The following is a 24,432-nucleotide window of genomic DNA, read 5'->3' as shown; positions in this document are numbered from 1 at the left end:
CCAGGAGCAAAAACAGGAGTCTGCCGCTGCACAGGAAGATGATGCGGCGGATGCAGCAAAGACATCAAGGTTCGATGAGGACGACCATGGAGCAACTCAGCCGGCGAGCGACCATTGCGGGGCTGAGAGCGATACGAAGACAAAAAGAGCAACAATGCGTCCTCCCTAGAATGCGACTCTTTCAACTTCAACATCTGTGACTTGAAAGTCCGGACCAATCGTTCAGCGGCACCGTTTGACTGAGGCGAAAACGGCGCGGATGTCAGATGTTGAATACCATTGGCCTTGCAGAAAGACTGAAATTCTGCGGACATGAATTGTGGGCCATTGTCGGAAACAATAGTCTGGGGAAGACCTTCAATGCAAAAAATAGCGGACAACGCTTGGATGGTGGCAGATGATGTCGTGGAAGACATCCGGACAACAAAAGGAAAATTACTGAAGGAATCCACCACAACCAACCATCGAGCATTCCAGAATGGACCTGCAAAATCGATGTGCAAGCGTTGCCAAGGGGAAGTGGCTGTCGGCCATGCAAAGAATTTCCGCAGCGGGGCGGATTGTTGTTCGGCACACGCCACGCAAGAAGAGCACATATTCGTAATCGCAGCATCGATTCCGAACCAAGTACAGTGCTGACGAGCAAGTTCGCACTATACCCCAATGTCCATGGTGAAGAAGCCGTAAGACAGAGGACTGTAACGAACGTGGGACCACGACTCTAGACTGATCATTATCAGAACGCAACAACAAAACACCACGTCATACAAAAAGTCTCTCCTTGTGAGTAAAAAATCGGCGAACCAACGGATCCTTGATCCGTGACTTTGACAAGGGCCATTGCGTAGCAACAAAACGCAAAACAGGAGCAAGGACAGGGTCAGCAGCTGTGGCTGTAGCGACACGACGAAAATCAATCGGAAACAATTCGACCACGTCATCGGTTTCCGAATCAATGAACATGCAAGCAAGTTCGGAAGAATCGAATGCTTTATCCTCAGCTACAGGCAAACGGGACAACGCATCAGCGTTTCCGTGCTTAGCAGTGGACCGATACAAGATATCGTAGCGGTACTGCGAGAGGAAAAGAGACCAGCGAATGAATTTCTGCGCTGTACGTGGAGGTACAGGCTTGTTCGGATGAAAAAGCAATGTCAAAGGTTTGTGGTCTGTGATGATGGTAAAGTGACGAACATACAAGAAATCATGGAACTTAGTAACACCAAACACGAGAGCCTGTGCTTCTTTCTCTATCTGGGAATAATTGCGTTGCGCATACGAGAGCAATTTTGAAGCAAAGGCAATAGGACGATCATGCGATCCATCTTTGTGCGCAAGCACAGCACCGATCCCGAATTCCGAGGCATCGACCATCAACAAAAGGGGTTTCTGGGGATCGAATGGCGTAAGGCAAGTATTTGAAAGCAACGCCGATTTCAACTGGCGAAAGGCGCGTTCGCATTCCGTCGTCCAGACGAACGGAACACCTTTACGGCGTAAGCGATGAAGCGGAGCTGAAATGGAAGAGGCATGGGGAACATATTTATGGTAGTAATTAATTTTTCCCAACACACTCTGTAGCTGTTTCAAGTTCTGTGGCGAAGGTAACTCCTGTATGGCACGGAGGTGATCTGGACTCGGATGTATGCCTTGTGCATTTAAGACATGGCCCAGATATGGTAAGTCACGAGCAAAAAACACACATTTGTCCTTCCTCAAGCGAAGACCATTTTGTCGCAATACCTGAAATAACGTTCGCAGGTTGGCTAAATGTTCGGCTTCTGTCTTGCCGGAGATCACAATATCGTCCAGATAGTTCGCAGCAGTAGGGACCAACGCACAAACAGTTTGTAAATATTGCTGAAACAATGCAGGGGCGGATGCACACCCGAATGGCAGTCTTTTGAATCGGTACAATCCAAGATGCGTGTTAACCACCAAGACGCGCTGGGATTCGGCGTCCACCGGTATTTGCAAGTACGCATCTGCGAGGTCCAATTTCGAAAAGTATTTACCCGGGCACAGTTTATCAAAAAGATCTTCCGGGCGGGGCAAAGGAAAAGTTGCAGTCACAAGTTGTGGATTCACAGTTGCCTTGAAGTCCACGCAAAGTATCAATTTTCCGGAAGGTTTTGGCAATATTACTAAGGGTGAGGCCCAGAGAGAAGCCTGCACACGTTCAATTACACCTTGAGATTCTAAATCGCGTAATGTGCTTGCGACCTCATCACGCAATGCGTGGGGAACATTGCGCGCTCTGAAAAATTTCGGTTGCGCGTTCTCTTTCAGTTCCAAATGTGCTGCATAGTTCTTAGCGCAACCAAGGCCCGGTGCAAAAATGTCTGCAAATTCTTCACAAAGACGAGAAACACTGGCGGAAGGCACAGTCTGATTCACTGATAGGACCTGATTTACTATAGACATGTTAAACAACTGAAATAAATCTAAACCAAACAAGTTCACTGCCGTAGAAGAACGAAGAACGTAAAATGACACAAGTTTTGTTTGTCCCTTGTATGTGGCAAGAAGGCTGCACTGTCCTAACACAGGTATCTGCTGTCCTCAATAACTATTGAGCTGAACATTTGCGGCACGCAACGGAGGTTTGCCCAGTTGTTTGTACGTGTCTTTATTGAGCAATGAAACTGCAGCTCCGGTATCGAGCTGGAATGGTATCACTTTGCCTCCAAAGTCTAAGTCTACAAAAAGTTTATTGTCCTGCTGACGACAAGAGCGACTTTTACGTGCAATTTGAACTGATACAGGGACAGAAGCACTTGCGACTTTACGGGAGTGCCGGCGACGTCGACGCACACGTTGTGTGGGTCGAACACAGTCACTGTTAGATAAAGTGGCCCAGGACGGGGTGGAATTAACGACATGAATGTCCATGGGCGAAGGTCCACGAGCCTGATTGTCCCTGGTTCGATTCCGGCGCGAAGCAAAGGGCCTGGAATGGTTGTGATTGTCTGATCTTAGCTTTTTCTGTCAAACACTTTGAACATGTCCTTTCTTATGATAGTAAAAGCAAATAGCTTGGCGTGATGGGCAAGTTTCACGCGAATGTCTAGTTGCACACCGCGGGCATGATTTGAGAACTGCATTGGCAGGCTTACGCGGCACACGTGTTTGCGAGCTAGGCTGCAGCTGTGCAGACGTGCGCGAGGGCCATTTAGCGTCCCGCGCTGCGCGCCCGGCGGGCCGGTCAATGCGACACACTGCTGGCGAAGTTTCAAATGATTCCGTAGCAAAGTCAAGTGTGTCTTGCCTATCCAATATGTCTATTACTTGTTGAAGGGAGGGATTAACTAGTTTCAAAATCTGTTCCCGTATGCGAACATCAGAAACGTTCTGTGCTATTGCATCATGCACCATACTATCTGAATACGGAAGTCCACATTCACATGCAAAATCACAATCCCTAGTAAGTCCTTGCAATGTTGCAACCCACTCCCTATTAGTCTGACCGGCCATACGTTTGGTACGAAAGAACGTATACCTTTTTGCAACTACATTAACTGTTTCTTTGAAATAGGCATCTACAGCAGACAAAATTTCTTCGTAGGACAGAGTTGCTACGTCGCGTCGGGGAGACAATTTCACTATCACATGGTAGGTGGACACACCGACACAAGAAAGCAAAAACGGCTGCCGCTCATTACCTTGAATTCTGTAGGCGGCTAGATGGAAGCCGAACTGTCGAGACCATTCTTGCCAGGTCTCGTGGGTTGAATCAAAATTACGGAAGGACGGCGCAACGGCGTGTTGTGGCTGCGGTAGCGAGGAAGCGGCGGCGGCCGCATCGTTTGGCAGCGCACGTTGACCCTGGACGAGCTGTCCAAGGGCATCCAATAACGCCTGCGTCTGCTGATTCTGCAAGCGATAAAATTCGGACAGTACATCTGGCGAAGCCATGACACAAGTAAATGTAAGCAATCAGAAAGAACACTTTTCCCTCATCGCCAATGATGTGTTGGTGAATGTGCCAACACCTTGTAGATAGAGGAGGCCAAAATGCACGCTATCTAACGCAGACGGGCGTGATTTCTGGAACAGGATAAGTAGTGAATTCTAATAAGAAAAGTATGCAGCTCCTCTAATACTTAACTTTTATTTATCCTTGTTGTGAATACAGCATTCTTGATGAGACATTTCATACGATAACTATCAAACTATGTAAGGCTAATGGCGCCTTGCTAAGTCGTAGCCATTAACTTAGCTGAAGGCTATTCTGTCTCTTGGCAAATGAGAGCAAAGGCTTCGTCCGTATAGTTGCTAGCAACGTTGTCGTACAACTGGGCCGAATTCTCGTACGTCTCTCGAGACCTGCCGTGTGGTGGCGCTAGGTCTACGATCACACAGTGGCGACACGCGGGTCCAACATGTACTAATGGACCGCGGCCGATTTAAGCTACCACCTAGCAAGTGTGGTGTCTGGCAGTGACACCACAGAGCCTCTCCTCAGATCTTTCAGTCGGCGACACTCTTTCAAAGCAGCACTTATATTGCCGCCGTTCACACAAAACAGTTTCTCTAACAGCGCACGGTCTTTCTTCTCGGTAGCCATACTGGTCACTCACTTTATGGCTTGTCAAATGCGCAGCGGGATCGTCATACCACCATACAACCAGTGTACAGCGCCATATTTGCTCCTTGTGGCCAAAACTGGAACTAATTTTTCCAGCATAATGCGTTCCATATTAACACGTTAACATATCTACCACATTTCGTTGCCATACGATAATTACTGCCGACCCTGGACCTTAGTCAGTAGCTGCACTTTAATTATATCCCCCCCCCCCCCCAGTGGAATACTACGTTAAAGGTTTAACAAAGCAAGATAATTTTTCAGAGCACTGCCCAGAACTGAGTTAACACATACTGGGAGCAACATTGTGCAAGTATATAGGAGTGTGTCAGAGCTTGAAACATCGGCGGAGTGTATTCGGGTATCAGTAGAGCATGTAATACGTCATAATGTTTGCAGCTGAGGCTGACGTGTTACATGTTCAATTATCACAGTTTCTGACAGGACTGCACAATGTTAAAAATTCTTATATCAATAGAGCCATTGAGCCCACCCCTAAGAAGACTACCGCAAGTAAGATCCATGTAACAGTCGTCACAGATTGTAAATATAGGTGGAACACTGTTTCCAACCCCTACTAATATCCGCTCAGCACAGTCCTAAAAGCAACAGGAGAAATGGCGAAATAAATCTCGGGTGAACAGCCTGGTGTGAGTGTACAAAGGACACAATATTTCGGCAATCGACCTTGTTGCCATCATCAGTACATCAGCACACCTGATGATGTCAATCAGGTCGATTGCCGAAATATTGTGCCATTTGTACACTCACACCTGGCTGTTCACCCGAGATTTATTCCGTCATGAAATACACCTGAAGAAATTTAAGAATCACAATAGGAGAAATATCTCAGTTATATGTATGAAGATGGTATCTGTTCATTCGGACATGTCCGAAAGAACGGATACGATCTTTATATATAGTTCTCACCAGCCAGTTGACTACCTTCTTCTGTGCGTATGCACAAACAGTGCCTGAACTCTTATGGCAATCGGCAAAAAGCCGCGAGTAATGAGTATAATGGGCAGGGGCACTATGAATATAGTGCGGGACAATAAGTTGGGAATGTGGGTGTCACGGGGGGCGTGAGATAAGTCCCTGCAGTCGCACTATCCTCTGTGCCCTCGGTGGCTCAGATGAATTTGCCGACATGGTAGCTCAGCGTGTTCGGTCAGAGGGCTGCGTGCTCTCTGTAATAAAAAAACTAAGTCAAGGAATCAACGATCAACCTGAACGGATGACTTGTGACATCCGCCCAGACCAAACGCAACGAATTATATCGAACAAATTCAAAAAAAGAAAAAAAAAGATGGATAGAGCGTATGCCATGTAAAGAGGAGATCCCGGCTTCGAGTCCCGGTCGGGGCACACATTTTCAGCTGTCCCCGTTGACTTATATTAGGTATTCATTTCATTGTAATATACCAATTGCCAACTTGCCACTACCTGGAACCGTGCCTGCTAAGGAGGACCTAGAGAGAGCTGTTGCCTGGCTTAACTGAGGGAAATGCCCTGGGAAAGACAACATCCACACAGAACTTACCAAACTGACTCCACTCCTCCCAGTGTTCTACACCTTTCTGTTGATATGTTGGGCTGAGGGTATTGTGCCGCAGGAGATGCGGGATGCCAACATCGTCACTATGTATAAAGGTAATGGCGATCACGGTGGTTTCATCTACTGCCGATCCTTTTCACTGTTGAGTATCGCCGGAAAAGCGTTTGCCCGTGTGGTGCTCGATAGACAGGAGAAGCTGCAGAGCGTATGTACTCTCAATGGGGTTTCGAGCCCAACGATCTGCTACTGATATGATTTTCATGCTCTGCCAAATTCAGAAAAAATGCCTCGAGCAGAAAACCCCATTGTTATCGACCAAAATAAATCATTTGACACACTAAAGAGATTGGGACTGTATTCTTCACTTGTGAAGATAGAATACCCTCCAAAACTGCTGAAGGTGATAAGCGCTTTTCACTACGATATGGAGAGTGCTGTGATATTTTGCGGAGGCACATGAGATTGTTCTCTTGTGCGAAGAGGAGTTCGTCAAGGCTGTGTACAGGCCCCTACTTTGTTTGGCATGTTTTCCACGTTACTTCTCAAGGCTGCTTTTAGCGAAACAAACCTGGGCATCCATCTACATAGCAGGATTGAGGGGAAATGTTGCAACGTCTCATTCCTCAGGTCCCAACGCTATCACAACGACTATTTTGTAAGTAAGCTTTAATTTGCTTACGGTGCAGCGGTCATAGAATATATTCAACACGACTTCCAAAGGCTTGTAGACTCATCTGTTGCAGCATGCAAGCTTTTCTCCATGTCTCTAAATGTAAAGAAGACTGATAGTGGTACAAGGATACACAGGTGTGCCTGCCATAAGATAACAAAGAGCCATGTAATCTTCAGACTGACAAAAGCTATATATTTCTAATACATATATATGATCTATAATTGTGTATGTAATATATATTCAGTCCAAATTTTCATTAGAATATGGTGTAAAAAGTTGACGCAAATCTGTCAAGAAATTTCCAAGACTTTTTGTAACAACGTTTTCTTTTTATATGTAAAATATTTATTTATATATTACATATATTTCAAGAATAGGTATATAAAATAATCGTTTATTCGAATGCAGTGCTGTGTCAAAATTTGAAGTCTCGAGTTATACGCGCTCATGCAAATCAGAAAGAACATTAAGACCACCTACCTAATAGGCGGTATGTCCAGCTTTGGCACAGATAAAAGCGTCGACGAATCGTGGCACGGAAGCAGTGATGCTGTGGTGGGTCGCTGGAGGGAGTTAGCACCACATCTGCACACACACGTCACCTAATTCCCGTACATACCGTGGGGGTGGGCCATCAACTCTGACACCATACTTAATCACATCCCAGATGTGTTCGATCTAGTTTCAGATCTGGCGGGTTGGGGGATCAGTACATCAACTGGAACTCGCGCTATGTTCCTTGAACCAATCCATCACCTGTCCTTTCGACGTGGCCCGTTATTTTGCTGAAAAATACCACTGCCAACGAGAAACATAATCGTCATGAAGGGAGATATGCAACCAGTGTACTATACCCAGTGTACGATACTTCTTAGTTACACTGGACCCATGGATGCCTACGTGAAGGTTCCCCAGAGCATAATGGGGCCGCCGCCAGCTTGTTTCCGTCCCACAGCACAGGTGTCAAGGAGCTGTTCCCTGGAAGACAACGGATTCACACCCTCCCATCGTCGTGATGAAGAAGGAATCGGGATTCATCAGACGATGCAACGCTCTACCATTGTGCCAGCACCCAGTGCCGTTGGTCACGTGGCCAGTTCAGTCGTAGTTGCCGATGTCGTGGTGTCAACATTGGCGCATGCATGGGTCGGCGGCTGTGGAAGCCCATCGTTAGGACTGTTCGGTGTACCGTGTGTTCAGGCACACTGGTACTCTGCCCAGCATTAAAAACTGATGTTAGTTCCTCCACAGTTCGCCGCCTGTCTTCCCAGCCTTGTACGTCCGACATCTGTAATGAAGAGTGGCCGCCAAACCCCACGACGTCAGGACGTGGTTTCACCACATGTTGAAGACACTCACCACAGCACTCCTCCAACACCCGACAAGTCGTGCCGTTTCGGAAATGCACGTGCCAAGTGTCTGGCCATCACAGTCTGCCCTCAGTCAAACTCATATACACTGCTGGCCACCGTAAATGCAACACCCTGAAGGAAGCATCCGAATCAAGTGAAATTTACACCATGAGTTTGCAGCGATGAGATATGCAACTGATTAGAATTTCAGCGCAGACGCACATCACGCGCGCCTGTGGCGCCACCTCATAGCGCCATTTAAGGCTTGGCGATTTCGACGAGTGTACGTTCGGCACGTGTGTTTGCCTTGTGATTGTTTCACAAGACGATCAGTTATGCCTCGTAGACAACAGCGAACATCTTTTGATCAAGTATCCGAGTTCGACAGAGGAAGGATGGTGGCTTACCGAGATTGTGGATTATCATACAGAGAAATCGCTAGTCGTGTTGGACGAAACCAAACAACTGTAGTGCGGATATGTGACCGTTGGATGCAGGAGGGTACGACGGACCGACGTGGTCGATCGCATTCACTTCGGTGCACCACTGCACGTGCTGATAGGCAAATTGTGCGCATGGCAGTGACGGATCGCTCAGTGACATCCCGAACCATAGCACAGCACATTGCGTTTGTAACGCATCATCCAGTGTCTGCGCGTACCATTCGACGCCGTTTACAGCAGAGTGGTCTGTCCGCAAGACGTCCATTGCTTCGTCTACCATTGACGCAGAACCACAGACGTCTCCGTCGCCAGTGGTGTGATGACAGACGGATGTGGACGGCAGAATGTAATGACGTAGTCTTTACTGACGAGGCACGCTTCTGTCTGCGGCACCACGATGGTCGGATTCGAGTGTGGAGACACCGTGGAGAGAGGGTGCTGGACAGGTGCATTATGCACCGCCACACTGGTCTTGCACCGGGTATTATGGTATGGGGCGGTATTGGATATTACTCTCGCACGCCTCTAGTACGCATTGCCGGTACTTTAAATAGCCGGCGCTACATATCCGAGGTGCTGGAGCCAGTTGTCCTTCCTTACCTTCAGGGCTCGGCCACAGCCATATTTCAACAGGATAATGCGCGACCACACGTGGCACGCATTGTCCAAAGGTTCTTCGTCAATAACCAGATTGAATTGCTTCCCTGGCCGGCTCGCTCTCCGGATCTTTCGCCGATAGAAAACATGTGGTCCATGGTTGCTCAACGAGTGACCCAGATTACATCCCCAGCTGCCACACCAGATGATCTTTGGCAACGTGTGGAAGCTGCTTGGGCTGCTGTACCCCAGGAACACATCCAACGTCTCTTTGACTCAATGCCGAGACGTGTGGCAGCGGTGATCTCCAACAATGGCGGCTACTCTGGCTACTGATTCTGGCAGGAACCACATGTCACAGATGTCTGTAAACGTAATAATTTGATACTTGGTCAACATGTTATCTACAAAATAAATTTTGTTGTGCTACCTCTTGTCTTTCTTGGTGTTGCATTTACGGTGGCCAGCAGTGTAGATCACGCACCCTCCCCATTCCACACACGGACAGCATGCTCATTAATACTACATGCACCGTGTGTGTGTCTCAATAGCTGTCGTTCCTCGCCATGTGACGCTGCTATCATCTGAACGGATTTATATCGACAGTAATTCGGTGGTCATAATGTTCTAGCTGATGTATAAAAAAGAGGTATACCTTATAACTGCCGACATCTTGCTTGTAACCCTTCTTATGATTAGTTTCCATTCCTCTGGAATCTTTTCTCTTCTCCAGAGTTTTGAAAGATTATCTCTTAATCTTCTTATGAGTTTTCGTTAGGATAAACATTTTAGTTACCTGGCATTTATTTTGGAAATTTTACAGACAAAACTCAAGGCATGCTTAATCTCCAGGCAACGGGCGGTTGCCTAGCAGTCAGCAGTCCCAGTGAATGGAGGCTGTTTCTTTTTTCACAGATGCTGCCGTGCGCTACCTCATAGAAGCTGGCAACGACGAGGGCACCTTCTCAATAGATGGTGATACAGGGGACGTGATAGTGGCTGCCGAGCTCGACTACGAGAGGCGAACAATGGTGAGTATCGAGTGCAGCGCCGTTTCCATGCAGCCTCCTGAACAGCAGGTCGAAACCCTTCTGTTATGTGCTTTTCATATGATGTCCGTGCATTATCGCCATTGGTCGCTGTCTAAGTATGCCGTCCAAAGATCCTCATACTTCATATCTTTCCCAACAACAACATGACGTCCATGGAGTGGCACTACAACGCAAAAGCAAATGCTCTCCGATTCTGTGCTCGTACGAACCTATCGCGTGTTCCAGATTTCTGGAGAACAAGATGAATTGTTTCAAGACTAAGGATAAAAAGTATCCAGACATTAATAGGATTATCAGACCATTTATTGTGGTTAATTATTGAAATTTTCATGGCCGCATGTTGCCAGTTCGCTTTTTCTACGGCCTACTTAACTACAAAGATTTTTCTGATATTATCATTAAGACCGGTCGTAAGTTCTCCTGACTCAACGATGTATAAACTGACGAATCACTTGGCTTCTGTGCTTCATCCGCACGTGGGTGAGAATTACACTTATGTAGAGGACATGGGTCACTTCATGGCGTAGTTGAAGAAACTAAAACTTGAACAAAACGACATCCTGGTCAGCTTCTACGCTGTTCCTTTGTTTACCAAAATGCCACTCAGTGACTTTCTGGGCATGTCGGTTCCATTTTCTCGCAGGACATGCTGTTTCATGCGTATCTTACTTTTGTGTTACCAGAAGAGCCAACACCGTGTTATGAATGGAGGCCGAAATGCACGCGTTTTAGCTCAAGCAGGCTGGCGTGAGGAGGGAAGAACTACACTGACGTGAGGTCTGGAACATGACAAGGAATGAGAATTCAGAAAGCGGACATAATTAGTTTGATACTTAACTTTAATCCATTAATGATGAACGTCGCTCTTGACGGTACGTGTGTCACAATATTATCTGTTCAGAAGACATTCTTGAAGATATGACTTATAGTAACTGAATATGGCGCCTTGCTAGGTTGTAGCAAATGACGTAGCTGAAGGCTATGCTAAACTGTCGTCTCTGCAAATGAGAGCGTATGTATACAGTGAACCATCGCTAACAAAGTCGGCTGTACAACTAGGGCGAGTGTTAGGGAGTCTCTCTAGACTAGACCCGCCGTGTGGCGGCGCTCGGTCTGCAATCACTGATAGTGGCGACACGCGGGTCCGACGTATACTAACGGACCGCAGCCGATTTAAAGGCTACCACCTAGCAAGTGTGGTGTCTGACGATGACACCACATTCCTCCCGCACAAATCGGAGCATGGTTGTGGTATAAGGACTCCGTCCGCCGTGGGGAGGACCCCATGTTGACGTATGCGACGAGGTGGGGAGCCTAACAACAGGCGAGGCTGTGCCACCCGCACCCTGCCATTCGGACCGCGGGGAGCTTGGGAACTCCTGAAAACCGACTCCAGGGTGCACACCAACATGCGGTGTATGCGCCCGTAGAGAGACAGGAGGGGCCGAAGGATCGACCTCCATCGGGCAGGGGCACCCGACGGGCGAAGACGACATATGGTCCGGAGCGGGCAAGAGTTCCATGTCGGAGGACAGCCGGCCACGGGAAGCGATCGGCGGCGCGTGACTCAGGGAGGCGCCCGGCGGCTGCAGCGACGCGTCCACTGCGGGCGTCGCCGGCGGGAGAACAGGCGGCGGCGGCGGCGGCGGCGGCGGCGGCGGCGGTGGCGCGTCGCCATGGGGCAAAATGGAAGGTAGCGTCGGTAACACCTGGGGCTGAGGCGAGCCAGTAGATGGGTCCCCAGGGCGTTGACCGGACGGCACCGTCGCTGAAAGCAGACGGGGAGCGGCAGATCCCGTGCGACGATAGAGGCGCACCTGATTGAGATGCCGGCGCACCTTAGCAGAGGCCCCCAAAACCAGATACATAGCGCGTCCGAGGCAGCGAAGAATGCGCCCTTCAAGCCAACGGCGTGAACCTCGATAGTGGCGGTAGTAGACAACGTCGCCTGGGGCAAAAACATGTGTCTGCCGCTGCACAGGAACCGGATGCGGCGGATGTAGCAAAGACATCAAGGTTCGATGATGGCGACCCTGGAGCAACTCAGCCGGCGAGCGACCATCTCGGGGCTGAGAGCGATACGAGGACAAAAAGAGCAATAACGTGTCCTCCCGAGAATGCGACTCTTTCAACTTCAACATCTGTGACTTGAAAGTCCTGACCAATCGTTCAGCGGCACCGTTTGACTGGCGAAAACGGCGCGGACGTCAGATGTTGAATACCATTGGCCTTGCAGAATGACTGAAATTCTGCGAACATGAATTGTGGGCCATTGTCGGAAACAATTGTCTGTGGAAGACCTTCAATGCAAAAGATAGAAGATAACGCTTGGATGATGGCAGATGATGTCGTGGAAGACAACAAAAGGAAAATTACTGAATGAGTCTATCACAACCAACCATTGAGCATTCCAGAATTGACCAGCAATATCGATGTGTAAGCGTTGCCAAGGGAAAGTGGCTTTTGGCCATGCAAAGAATTTCCGCGGTGGTGCTGATTGTTGTTCGGCACACACCATGTAAGAAGACACATAGTCATAATCGCGGCATCGATTCCGAACCAAGTACAGTGCTGACGAGCAAGTTGTTTCGTACTCACTATACCCCAATGTCCTTGGTGGAGAAGCTTTAAGAACGAGAACTGTAATGAACGTGGTACCACGACCGTGGATGGATCATTATCAGAACGCAACAGCAAAACACCACGTCGTACAAAAAGTCTCTCATTGTGAGCAAAAAATTTGCGAACCAACGGATCCTCGATCCGTGACTTTGACAAGGGCCATTGCGTAGCAACAAAAAGCAGAACGGTAGCAAGGACAGGATCCGCAGTTCTGGCTGTAGCTACACGACGAAAATCAATTGGAAACGATTCGCCACGTCATCGGTGTCCGAATCAATGAACATGCTAGCAAGTTTGGAGGAATCGAATTCCCTATCCTCTGCAACAGGCAAACGGGACAACGCACCGGCGTTTCCGTGCTTAGCAGTGTACCGATACAAGATATTGTAGCGGTACTGTGAGAGGAAAATAGACCAGCAAATGAATTTCTGCACTGTACGTGGAGGTACAGGCTTGTTCGGATGAAAAAGCTATGTCAATGGTTTGTTGTCTGTGATTATGGTAAAGTGACGACAATACAAGAGGTCATGAAATTTTGTAACACCAAATACGAGAGCCTGTGCTTCTTTCTCGATCTGTGAATAATTTCTTTCCACAGACGAGAGCAATTTGGACGCAAAGGCAATAGGCCGATCCTGCGAGCCATCTTTATGCGCAAGCACAGCTCCGATCCCAAAATACGATGCATCCACCATCAACAAAAGGGGCTTCTGGGGATCGAATGGCGTAAGGTAAGTATTGGAAAGCATCGCCGATTTCAGCCGGCGAAAGGCGCATTCGCATTCCGTCGTCCAGATGAACGGAACACCTTTACGGCGTAAGCGATGAAGCGGAGCTGAAATGGAAGAGGCATGCGGCACATATCGGTGATAATAGTTGGTTTTTCCCAGCACACTCTGCAGCTGCTTCAAATTCTGCGGCGAAGGCAAGTCTTGTATGGCACGGAGCTGCATGGGACAGGGATGTATGCCTTGGGCATTGAGTACATGTCCCAGGTATGGCAAGTCATGAAGCAAAAAACACACATTTGTCCTTCCGTAAGCGAAGACCATTTTGTCGCAAGACCTGAAATAATGTTCTGAGATTGGCTAAATGTTCTTCTTCCGCCTTTTCAGAGATCACAATATCGTCCAGATAGTTTGCTGCAGTAGGGACCGATGCACAAAGAGTTTGTGGATATTGCTGAAACAATGCAGGGGTGGATGCACACCTGAATGGTAGTCGTTTGAATTGATACAAACCAAGATGCGTGTTAACCACCAAAAGGCACTGGGATTCTTCGTCCACCAGTATTTGCAAGTACACATATGCTAGGTCCAATTTAGAAAAATATTTGCCCGGGCACAGTTCGTCAAAAAGATCTTCCTGGCGGGGTAAAGGTAAAGTTGCAATCACTAGTTGTGGATTCACTGTTGCCTTGAAGTCCACACAAAGTCTCAACTTTCCCGAAGGTTTTAGCAAAATTACTAAGGGTGATGCCCAGAGAGAAGCCTGCACACGTTCAATTACACCGTGTGATTCTAAATCGTGTAATGTGTTTGCAACCTCATCACACAATGCGTGGGGAACATTGCGCGCTCTGAAATATTTCGATTGCGCGTTTACTTTGAGTTCCAAATGTGCTTTATAGTTCTTAGCGCAACCGAGGTCTGGTGCAAACATGTCTGCAAATTCTTCACATAGACGAGAAACACTGTCTGAAGGCACAGTCTGGTTCACTGATAGGACCTGATTTACTACAGACAAGTTAAAAAACTAAAATAAATCGAAACCAAACAAGTTCACTGCTGAAGAAGAACGAAGGACATAAAATGACACAAGTTTTGTTTGTCCTTTGTATGTTGCAAGAAGGCTGCACTGTCCTAACACAGGTATCTCTTGACCGGAATAGCTAGTTAACGTAACATTTGCGTCACGCAACGTAGGTGTGCCCAGCTGTTTGTAAGTGTCTTGATTGATCAGTGAAACTGTAGCTCCAGTATCGAGCTGGAAGGGTATCACTTTACCGTTAATGTCCAAGTCTACAAAAAGTTTATTTTCCTGCTGACGACAAGAGCGACTGTCTCGTGCAACATGAACTGACACTGGTACAGAATCACTTGCGACTTGACGGGAGTTCCGACGACGTCGATGCACACTATTCGTGGGACGAACACAGTCACTGTTAGAGAGAGTGGCACTGGGCGGAGTGGAATGAACGACATGAATTTCCTTGGGCGAAGTTTCGTGAGCCTGAGTATCCTTGGTTTGATTCCGATTCCGGTGCAAGGCAAAGGGCCGGGAATGGGTTTGAGTTTCTGAGCTGAGCGTTTCCTGGCAAACACTCTGAACATGTCCTTTTTTATTACAGTACAAGCAAATAGCTTGGCGTGACGAGCAATTCTCACGCGAATGTTTAGTAGCGCACCGCGGGCATGATTTGAGCAATGCATTTGCTTGCCGGCGCGGCACACGTGGCTGAGAGCCTGGCGGCAGCGGCGCGGCTGGGCGCGAGGGCTGTTTACCACTCCATGCATCTCGTCCGGCGGGCCGGTTAACCTGACACACGGCTGGCGAAGTTGCAAATGATTCCTGAGCAAAGTCAAGTGTATCCTGCCAATCCAATATGCCCATCACTTGTTGAAGGGAGGGATTGACTAGTTTCGAAATCTGTTCCCTTATACGAACATCAGAAACGTTCTGTGCAATTGCATCACGTACCATAGTATCTGAATATGGGAGTCCACATTGACACTCAAAAGCACAATCCCTAGTAAGGCCGTGCAAGGTTGCAACCCACTCCCAATGAGTCTGACCTCCCGTACATTGGCTGATTGTTTGAAATATGCACCTAATGCAGAAAAAATTTCTTCGTAGGATAGAGTTGCTACGTCGCGTCGGGGAAATAATTTGACTATCACACGTAGGTTTGCACACCGACGGACGACAAAAGAAAAGGCTGTCGCTCGTTACCTTGAATTCTGTAGGTGGCGACATGGAATCTAAATTGACATCCACTCCGTCCAGCTTTCCAGTGCAGCATCAAAAGGTCTGAAGGTCGATGCAACTGCGTGTTGTGGCTGCGTTAGCGGTGGAGCGGCGGCTGCCGCATCGTTTTGCATTGCACATTGACCCTGGACGAGCTGTCCAAGGGCATCCAGTAATGCCTGCGTCTGCTAATTCTGTAAGCGATAAAATTCGGACAGTACATCTGGAGATTGTGACGAAGCCATTACAAATGAAATCAAGGCAGTCTCAACGATATATGTCAGTATAGTTAAGAACACCATTTCCACTCCTCGTCGCCAATTTTGTGTTAGCAGAAGAGCCAACACCGTGTTATGAATGGGGGCCGAAATGCACGCGTTTTAGCTCACGCAGGCTGGCGTGAGGAGGGAAGAACTATACTGACGTGAGGTCTGAAACATGAAAAGGAATGAGAATTCAGAAAGCGGACATAATTAGTTTAATACTTAACTTTAATCCATTAATGATGAACGTCGCTCTCGATGGTATGTGAGTCACAATATTATCTGCTCAGAAAACATTCTTGAAGATATGACTTATAGTAACTGAATGTGGCGCCTTGCTAGGTTTTAGCAAATGACGTAGCTGAAGGCTATGCTAAACTGTCGTCTCTGCAAATGAGAGCGTATGTATACAGTGAACCATCGCTAGCAAAGTCGGCTGTACAACTAGGGCAAGTGCTAGGGAGTTTCTTTAGACTAGACCTGCCGTGTGGCGGCGCTCGGTCTGCAATCACTGATAGTGGCGACACGCGCGTCCGACGTATACTAACGGACCGCGGCCGATTTAAAGGCTACCACCTAGCAAGTGTGGTGTCTGGCGGTCACACCACACTTACTAAGAGCTGCTTTATGTGGATTGGTGATTTCTGCAAAGAGCTAGAAGTCATCGCCACGGGTTGTACACTTAGTCCGATGGTTGTCAATTTCTTCATGGAGTGTAGCGATAGATAGGCGCTGATCTTGGCATCTTGTGAACCTAAGATGAAGTTCAGGTACGCCGACGACACCTGGTCGTGTGGAGCTATGGTGAGGAACAGCTTGATGACGCCGTAAAATATCTGCGTAGTCTCCATGCTATCACTAAATTTACTGTGGAGGTAGAAAAGGATCAAAAGGTAGTTATGAGTAATGGCGATAACCTGTGCTACAGTGTGTACTGAAAAGCAACACAGACGCACCAAACTCTCAAATGATCACCCGTGCCAGATACGCTAACTTGCTCATGTTGAGTAATAAGGGACGATATATAAACATTCGGCTTGAACAAACACAACTTCTCAGCCAAGATCGCATTTGTAAAACCTTTATTTATGATGACCGGTTTCGGTAGAGTTATCATCACCTGATTTGTGAATAGTGGACACAAAGTTTAAAACATATTACATGATGAAAACTACCGTGCAAGCCGTAAATGTAACATAAACATTGAATTATTATTACACACACCTCAGCATAGGTAAATACATATGCTCCATTTGATCCGTAAATGAACTCAGTATCTTAATTAGCTGGACAGCTGACGTTTTACAAAATGTTTCGCCAAGTGCATCCGTCCCCTGTTACAGATCACGGAGTACATCACTGATGCAAGAGCGTCGTTGAGCAGACACGCAGGGAAAGTTACTAGAGAACGTGTTTGCGTTTAGGGCAGCTTGATGTAGCTTCTGAATTCATCGCATCGCCAACTGCAAAAGGAATTATGCAATTTTAATAGAAATGTGGTAACTGACACACAGTTATAAAACTATTTTGGTAGCAGGTAGAACGAAAATATTTTACAAAAACAAAAAGAACATACGCAGCCATGTGGATGGTGGTGGTGGTTAGTGTTTAACGTCCCGTCGACAACGAGGTCATTAGAGACGGAGCGCAAGCTCGAGTTAGGAAAGGAATGGGAAGGAAATCGGCCGTGCCATTTCAAAGGAACCATCCCGGCATTTGCCTGAAACGATTTAGGGAAATCACGGAAAACCTAAATCAGGATGGCTGGAGACGGGATTGAACCGTCGTCCTCCCAAATGCGAGTCCAGTGTGCTAACCACTGCGCCACCTCGCTCGGTAGCCATGTGGAGGTAAGACAGTAAGTCAAAAAAGAAGACACTTAGTCAAGACTACAACCAAACTTGTATTCCAAAATTTTATCTTTGTACAACGTCGGATACAAGTAAAATACTCTCACAGTAATATTTACTGACAATATGCTTGTATAGCGGAGTACTAGTTGACGAGGAGATTGCACAGTATGTAGGTGACGAAAAGGCAATCCTTGATTAAGCAATTTTAACATCACTGTCCTCGGCACACACCTAATGTGGCAAACACATCACAGGATGCCATCTGCGCAATCACTCCTGCGAGACATAACACATGAAACGTAGCCCAGGGACTACATATGATTTTGGACTCTCAAAAACCGTTACAAAGGAAAAACATTCGAATCTTAAAACTAAAATAGTAATATGACAACAGTGACTAAGAAACTTCACTAAGACACTAACAAATTTAGATAAATGGGGATATGTTCATAAAAATGAGGTGTAATTGCCCATGGTGTAAGAGGTCCATGACTAAGTAATTTATTGCTAGCGCACTCGAGCAGGTGTAACTTCGATGGACTGCTCACGCACTGCCTGCGATATGTATGCTACAACAGAATCGCAGACCAGATAACAGTGTCGGCAGTAGTAGCAGTAGTAGTAGTAGTAGTAGCTCGCAGTCGAGCGGTTGGGTCCTCTCGCTCTTAGAGAACAGTTGTCTAGTTGTATAGCTCACAGAGAGCACTTGTGTCCTATATGGAATTACCAAGGCCGGTAGTGGAGAACGATGGCGGTGCCTGAGCGATGTAGTACAAGGTAAAAGGAAAAATTATTATTATTTATTGCCGAGCGCAAATGTGATTTGTAACAACTTATTTTGCACTATTGTTATATCAGATTCACATGTAAATAATTTCCAATCATTTTTCAATAATAATCTTTCTGATAAAGATAACTTTTGACAGTCATTAATCTGAATTTAAAATTTTTACTAATTTCTCCGGTCCATAGTCGTGCCAGTGATCGTAAAGAAAAATCAATTGTATTTTTTTTATATACAGGGCTATTACAAATGATTGAAGCGATTTCATAAATTCACTGTAGCTCCATTCATTGACATATGGTCACGACACACTACAGATACGTAGCAAAACTCATAAAGTTTTGTTCGGCTGAAGCCGCACTTCAGGTTTCTGCCGCCAGAAAGCTCGAGAGCGCAGTGAGACCAAATGGCGACAGGAGCCGAGAAAGCGTATGTCGTGCTTGAAATGCACTCACATCAGTCAGTCATAACAGTGCAACGACACTTCAGGACGAAGTTCAACAAAGATCCACCAACTGCTAACTCCATTCGGCGATGGTATGCCCAGTTTAAAGCTTCTGGATGCCTCTGTAAGGGGAAATCAGCGGGTCGGCCTGCAGTGAGCGAAGAAACGGTTGAACGCGTGCGGGCAAGTTTCACGCGTAGCCCGCGGAAGTCGACGAATAAAGCAAGCAGGGAGCTAAACGTACCACAGCCGACGGTTTGGAAAATCTTACGGAAAAGGCTAAAGCAGAAGCCTTACCGTTTACAATTGCTACAAGCCCTGACACCCGATGACAAAGTCAAACGCTTTGAATTTTCGGCGCGGTTGCAACAGCTCATGGAAGAGGATGCGTTCAGTGCGAAACTTGTTTTCAGTGATGAAGCAACATTTTTTCTTAATGGTGAAGCGAACAGACACAATGTGCGAATCTGGGAGGTAGAGAATCCTCACGCATTCGTGCAGCAAATTCGCAATTCACCAAAAGTTAACGTGTTTTGTGCAATCTCACGGTTTAAAGTTTACGGCCCCTTTTTCTTCTGCGAAAAAAACGTTACAGGACACGTGTATCTGGACATGCTGGAAAATTGGCTCATGCCACAACTGGAGACCGACAGCGCCGACTTCATCTTTCAACAGGATGGTGCTCCACAGCACTTCCATCATGATGTTCGGCATTTCTTAAACAGGAGATTGGAAAACCGATGGATCGGTCGTGGTGGAGATCATGATCAACAATTCATGTCATGGCCTCCACGCTCTCCCGACTTAACCCATGCGATTTCTTTCTGTGGGGTTATGTGAAAGTTTCAGTGTTTAAACTTCCTCTACCAAGAAACGTGCCAGAACTGCGAGCTCGCATCAACGATGCTTTCGAACTCATTGATGGGGACATGCTGCGCTGAGTGTGGGAGGAACTTGATTATCGGCTTGATGTCTGCCGAATCACTAAAGGGGCACATATCGAACATTTGTGAATGCCTAAAAAAACTTTTTGAGTTTTTGTATGTGTGTGCAAAGCATTGTGAAAATATCTCAAATAATAAAGTTATTGTAGAGCTGTGAAATCGCTTCAATCATTTGTAATAACCCTGTACATAACAAAATCTAGTGGCCAGCATTGCACTGGGCTGTGGCAGCAAAATTTCTTATAGGAGCAGATATATAAGCGTTATCTGGCGACTTCATTGAGGTAAGAATCTTCAGTTTATTCAGAATGACTTTTCAGGGCCATGACGCAGCATTGCTGACTTCTAGATTTTCCAGTCGGTTAATTATTGAAAGGTCATACATCAGTCACATTTTCATTGAGAGTTTAAGTCACATTATTATTGGGAGGTTACGGGAATAAACTGTTGGGAGGTTACAATGGACATAAGGAAGGATATATCTATAGTGTAGGCTTAGAGAGCTCATCGCAAAATAAATAGACCATTCTTGATCCAGCTTAATACAGGTGAAACAAGGTGACGTTCAGCTCTGAGGTTGCACGAAATTTAAACAACGCGATCCATAGTCCTTGGTCTACGCATGATGACAACTCAAAACAAGAAAACTGCTAAACAGACTACAGCGTTTAATTATACATTTTCACCAATATTATATGTGAAGCCTTAAAGGCACATAGTTTCCATCTGCCAGAAAGTTTCATATGGGCGTTTACGCCTCTGCAGAATGAAGACTTCATTCTGGGAACAATGTCCAGGCTGTGGCTAAGCCATGTCTCAGCAATATCCTTTCTTCCAGGACAGCAAGTCCTGCAAGCTCCACAGGAGAGCTGTGAAGTTTGGAAGATGGAGATGAGGTACTGGCGGACGTAACGCTGTGAGGTTCGTTCATGAGCTGTGCTCGTGTAGCGCAGTCAGACAGTCTGCCTTTGGCAGTTGTCAGTACGCTTCTAAGCTAAACTGTCATTGGTAATTCTTAGAGGAGTAAAATTAGTAAGTTCACCTTTTCGAAGTCATATTCAAGACCAAGAGCACTCTCCGTCGAGCATTTCTTACGTGATAATGTCAAGATCACCCGTGACGACCTAATCAGCATTCATTTATCGATCGTCAGTGGCATGTTTTGTGTCAAGATGACTTCCGACGCTGCCTGCAATGAGATTATGAATGGACGCGGCTCGGACACAAATTTCGCCACTTCAGTGGCAACATCAAGCTGGTGGACGTGGCTCAAACCGTGCGTTTGAACTGCCTTACGTGTTACAGGAAGACGTAGTCATTTCACTGCTAAGTCCGTACGGAACAGTCCACAGTCGCGTAGTCGAAACTTGACCACAGTTTACGATGTACACTGTGTTCAGTGGTGTGACATGTCTGAACAGACCTCAAACGCCGTGTCCTATCATACATTTTGGTAAGCGGATGCCAAGCAGTGGTGAATTACGACAGACAACTAGTTGTGGTAAAGACGGCCAAGTCCACAATAAATCCCCACAAAGCATCATGACACAACTACACTCCTGGAAATGGAAAAAAGAACACATTGACACCGGTGTGTCAGACCCACCATACTTGCTCCGGACACTGCGAGAGGGCTGTACAAGCAATGATCACACGCACGGCACAGCGGACACACCAGGAACCGCGGTGTTGGCCGTCGAATGGCGCTAGCTGCGCAGCATTTGTGCACCGCCGCCGTCAGTGTCAGCCAGTTTGCCGTGGCATACGGAGCTCCATCGCAGTCTTTAACACTGGTAGCATGCCGCGACAGCGTGGACGTGAACCGTATGTGCAGTTGACGGACTTTGAGCGAGGGCGTATAGTGGGCATGCGGGAGGCCGGGTGGACGTACCGCCGAATTGCTCAACACGTGGGGCGTGAGGTCTCCACAGTACATCGATGTTGTCGCCAGTGGTCGGCGGAAGGAGAACGTGCCCGTCGACCTGGGTCCGGACCGCAGCGACGCACGGATGCACGCCAAGACCGTAGGATCCTACGCAGTGCCGTAGGGGACCGCACCGCCACTTCCCAGCAAATTAGGGACACTGTTGCTCCTGGGGTATCGGCGAGGACCATTCGCAACCGTCTCCATGAAGCTGGGCTACGCTCCCGCACACCGTTAGGCCGTCTTCCGCTCACGCCCCAACATCGTGCAGCCCGCCTCCAGTGGTGTCGCGACAGGTGTGAATGGAGGGACGAATGGAGACGTGTCGTCTTCAGCGATGAGAGTCGCTTCTGCCTTGGTGCCAATGATGGTCGTATGCGTGTTTGGCGCCGTGCAGGTGAGCGCCACAATCAGGACTGCATACGACCGAGGCACACAGGGCCAACACCCGGCATCATGGTGTGGGGAGCGATCTCCTACACTGGCCGTACACCACTGGTGATCGTCGAGGGGACACTGAATAGTGCACGGTACATCCAAACCGTCATCGAACCCATCGTTCTACCACTCCTAGACCGGCAAGGGAACTTGCTGTTCCAACAGGACAATGCACGTCCGCATGTATCCCGTGCCACCCAACGTGCTCTAGAAGGTGTAAGTCAACTACCCTGGCCAGCAAGATCTCCGGATCTGTCCCCTATTGAGCATGTTTGGGACTGGATGAAGCGTCGTCTCACGCGGTCTGCACGTCCAGCACGAACGCTGGTCCAACTAAGGCGCCAGGTGGAAATGGCATGGCAAGCCGTTCCACAGGACTACATCCAGCATCTCTACGATCGTCTCCATGGGAGAATAGCAGCCTGCATTGCTGCGAAAGGTGGATATACACTGTACTAGTGCCGACATTGTGCATGCTCTGTTGCCTGTGTCTATGTGCCTGTGGTTCTGTCAGTGTGATCATGTGATGTATCTGACCCCAGGAATGTGTCAATAAAGTTTCCCCTTCCTGGGACAATGAATTCACGGTGTTCTTATTTCAATTTCCAGGAGTGTATATCATGACGACACGAACACTGACTGAAATGACCAAACCACAACTGCCTTTCCACTCACCTACATCGCAGTACAGCACGTCAAGCCCTCACAAGACGTATTTTATAGCCCTCTCCGCGACTGACGCAACTGGAAGCGTGACAGCACCTTGCCACCAGCAGTGCTGCCTGTGAACCAGATTCCCAGAATGGCGCACCTATGCTCGAACTTCATAATGATGCTTACGAGGATCTTATGGAGATTCATTACTGCTTTATACCGGCCGTAGCTTTTGTAACGGAACAAGTCCCTTCGTTCCTTAGACACTGAACTTATTGCTGGAAGCAAAAGTCTCCCAAACGCCACAAGAAACCTCGCAAGACACCAGAATCAGCCGATGAGCCACCTTTGCAGGACGAAGAGGTAGCACAGAAATATGACAGCATACACGACGAATCATTTTCCGTAGCTACGAGGACGCGTTCTCCACAAGACTGTCAGTCGTCCATCGGATTGTGAGCAAGAACCACGCTAAGATGCCATGGATAGTAGCACTCCCGATGTCGCAGGAAAGCTTGAGCCGAATAGGCCAACACTGTCACCTCTTGTCGGTGTTGAATCTGACGAACAGTTTTCATGGGCAGATGACTGACATTTGCCACCTCCACCCGACGTGGAAGTAAGGCCTGTTCCTCTGCTACAATAACACTAAAATGAGGATATTCCCACTACGCCTCCTGTGACCAATACCGTTCACGATCCTTCAGCATCAACGCGAATAATATCAGCTCCCACGTTAAACTTCAACTATTCCGTTATATGATACGAGGAGGGAACATTGGCATCGCGCTGCTACAAGAACTGAGGACAGCCACTTATGTATATGAGACGTATGCTGTCCCACCGGATGTGGAACACATTGGCGCAGCCATCCTCCTCTGAGAAGCGACTGCAGTTTCCGATGCTGCATATGTACCAACTCCATGAGGGATGGCCCTTGCAGTTGACGGAACCAGCATTATAAATCTCTACGCTTCATTGGGCATGGATAAACAGAGTCCCAGTTCTATGTGGAAGGTAACCCGTCGTTATTTCAAGCAGATACGAACACCTCGTGGTGGACAGAGCTTTCAACACTATTCTCACTTTTCGCCACATGCCTGGAACGCCGCTTCCTGGTCCACCTCATACTCTCGTCGACACTCGGAGAGCGGTACACGGCGACCGCTCAAAGCATACACACATCACAAGCTACTCCGCCAGCCAAATTGATAGAGTGTATACTTCCGACGCTCTAACGTCCAGTCTTCTCGACACGGAATGTTGGCCATCTGC

At 47.6% G+C, this 24,432-nt stretch overlaps 1 protein-coding gene across 1 annotated transcript in view; it reads left to right on the top strand.

The window, feature by feature from the left end:
* Positions 1-6,207: 6,207 nt before the first annotated feature.
* Positions 6,208-24,432, top strand: part of LOC126195669 (putative neural-cadherin 2) — a 119,957-nt gene continuing 101,732 nt past the window's right edge. The window contains exons 1-2 of the mRNA XM_049934295.1: positions 6,208-6,241; positions 10,127-10,242. Of these exons, the coding sequence (XP_049790252.1) occupies positions 6,208-6,241; positions 10,127-10,242 (150 nt within the window). The remainder of the gene's footprint in view (positions 6,242-10,126; positions 10,243-24,432) is intronic.

The sequence above is a fragment of the Schistocerca nitens genome, chromosome 7 (assembly GCF_023898315.1).
Source record: "Schistocerca nitens isolate TAMUIC-IGC-003100 chromosome 7, iqSchNite1.1, whole genome shotgun sequence".
Classification (NCBI taxonomy): Eukaryota; Metazoa; Arthropoda; class Insecta; order Orthoptera; family Acrididae; genus Schistocerca; species Schistocerca nitens.
The sequence above is the reverse complement of the archived record's forward strand: the minus strand, read 5'-3'. Positions and strand labels throughout refer to the sequence as shown.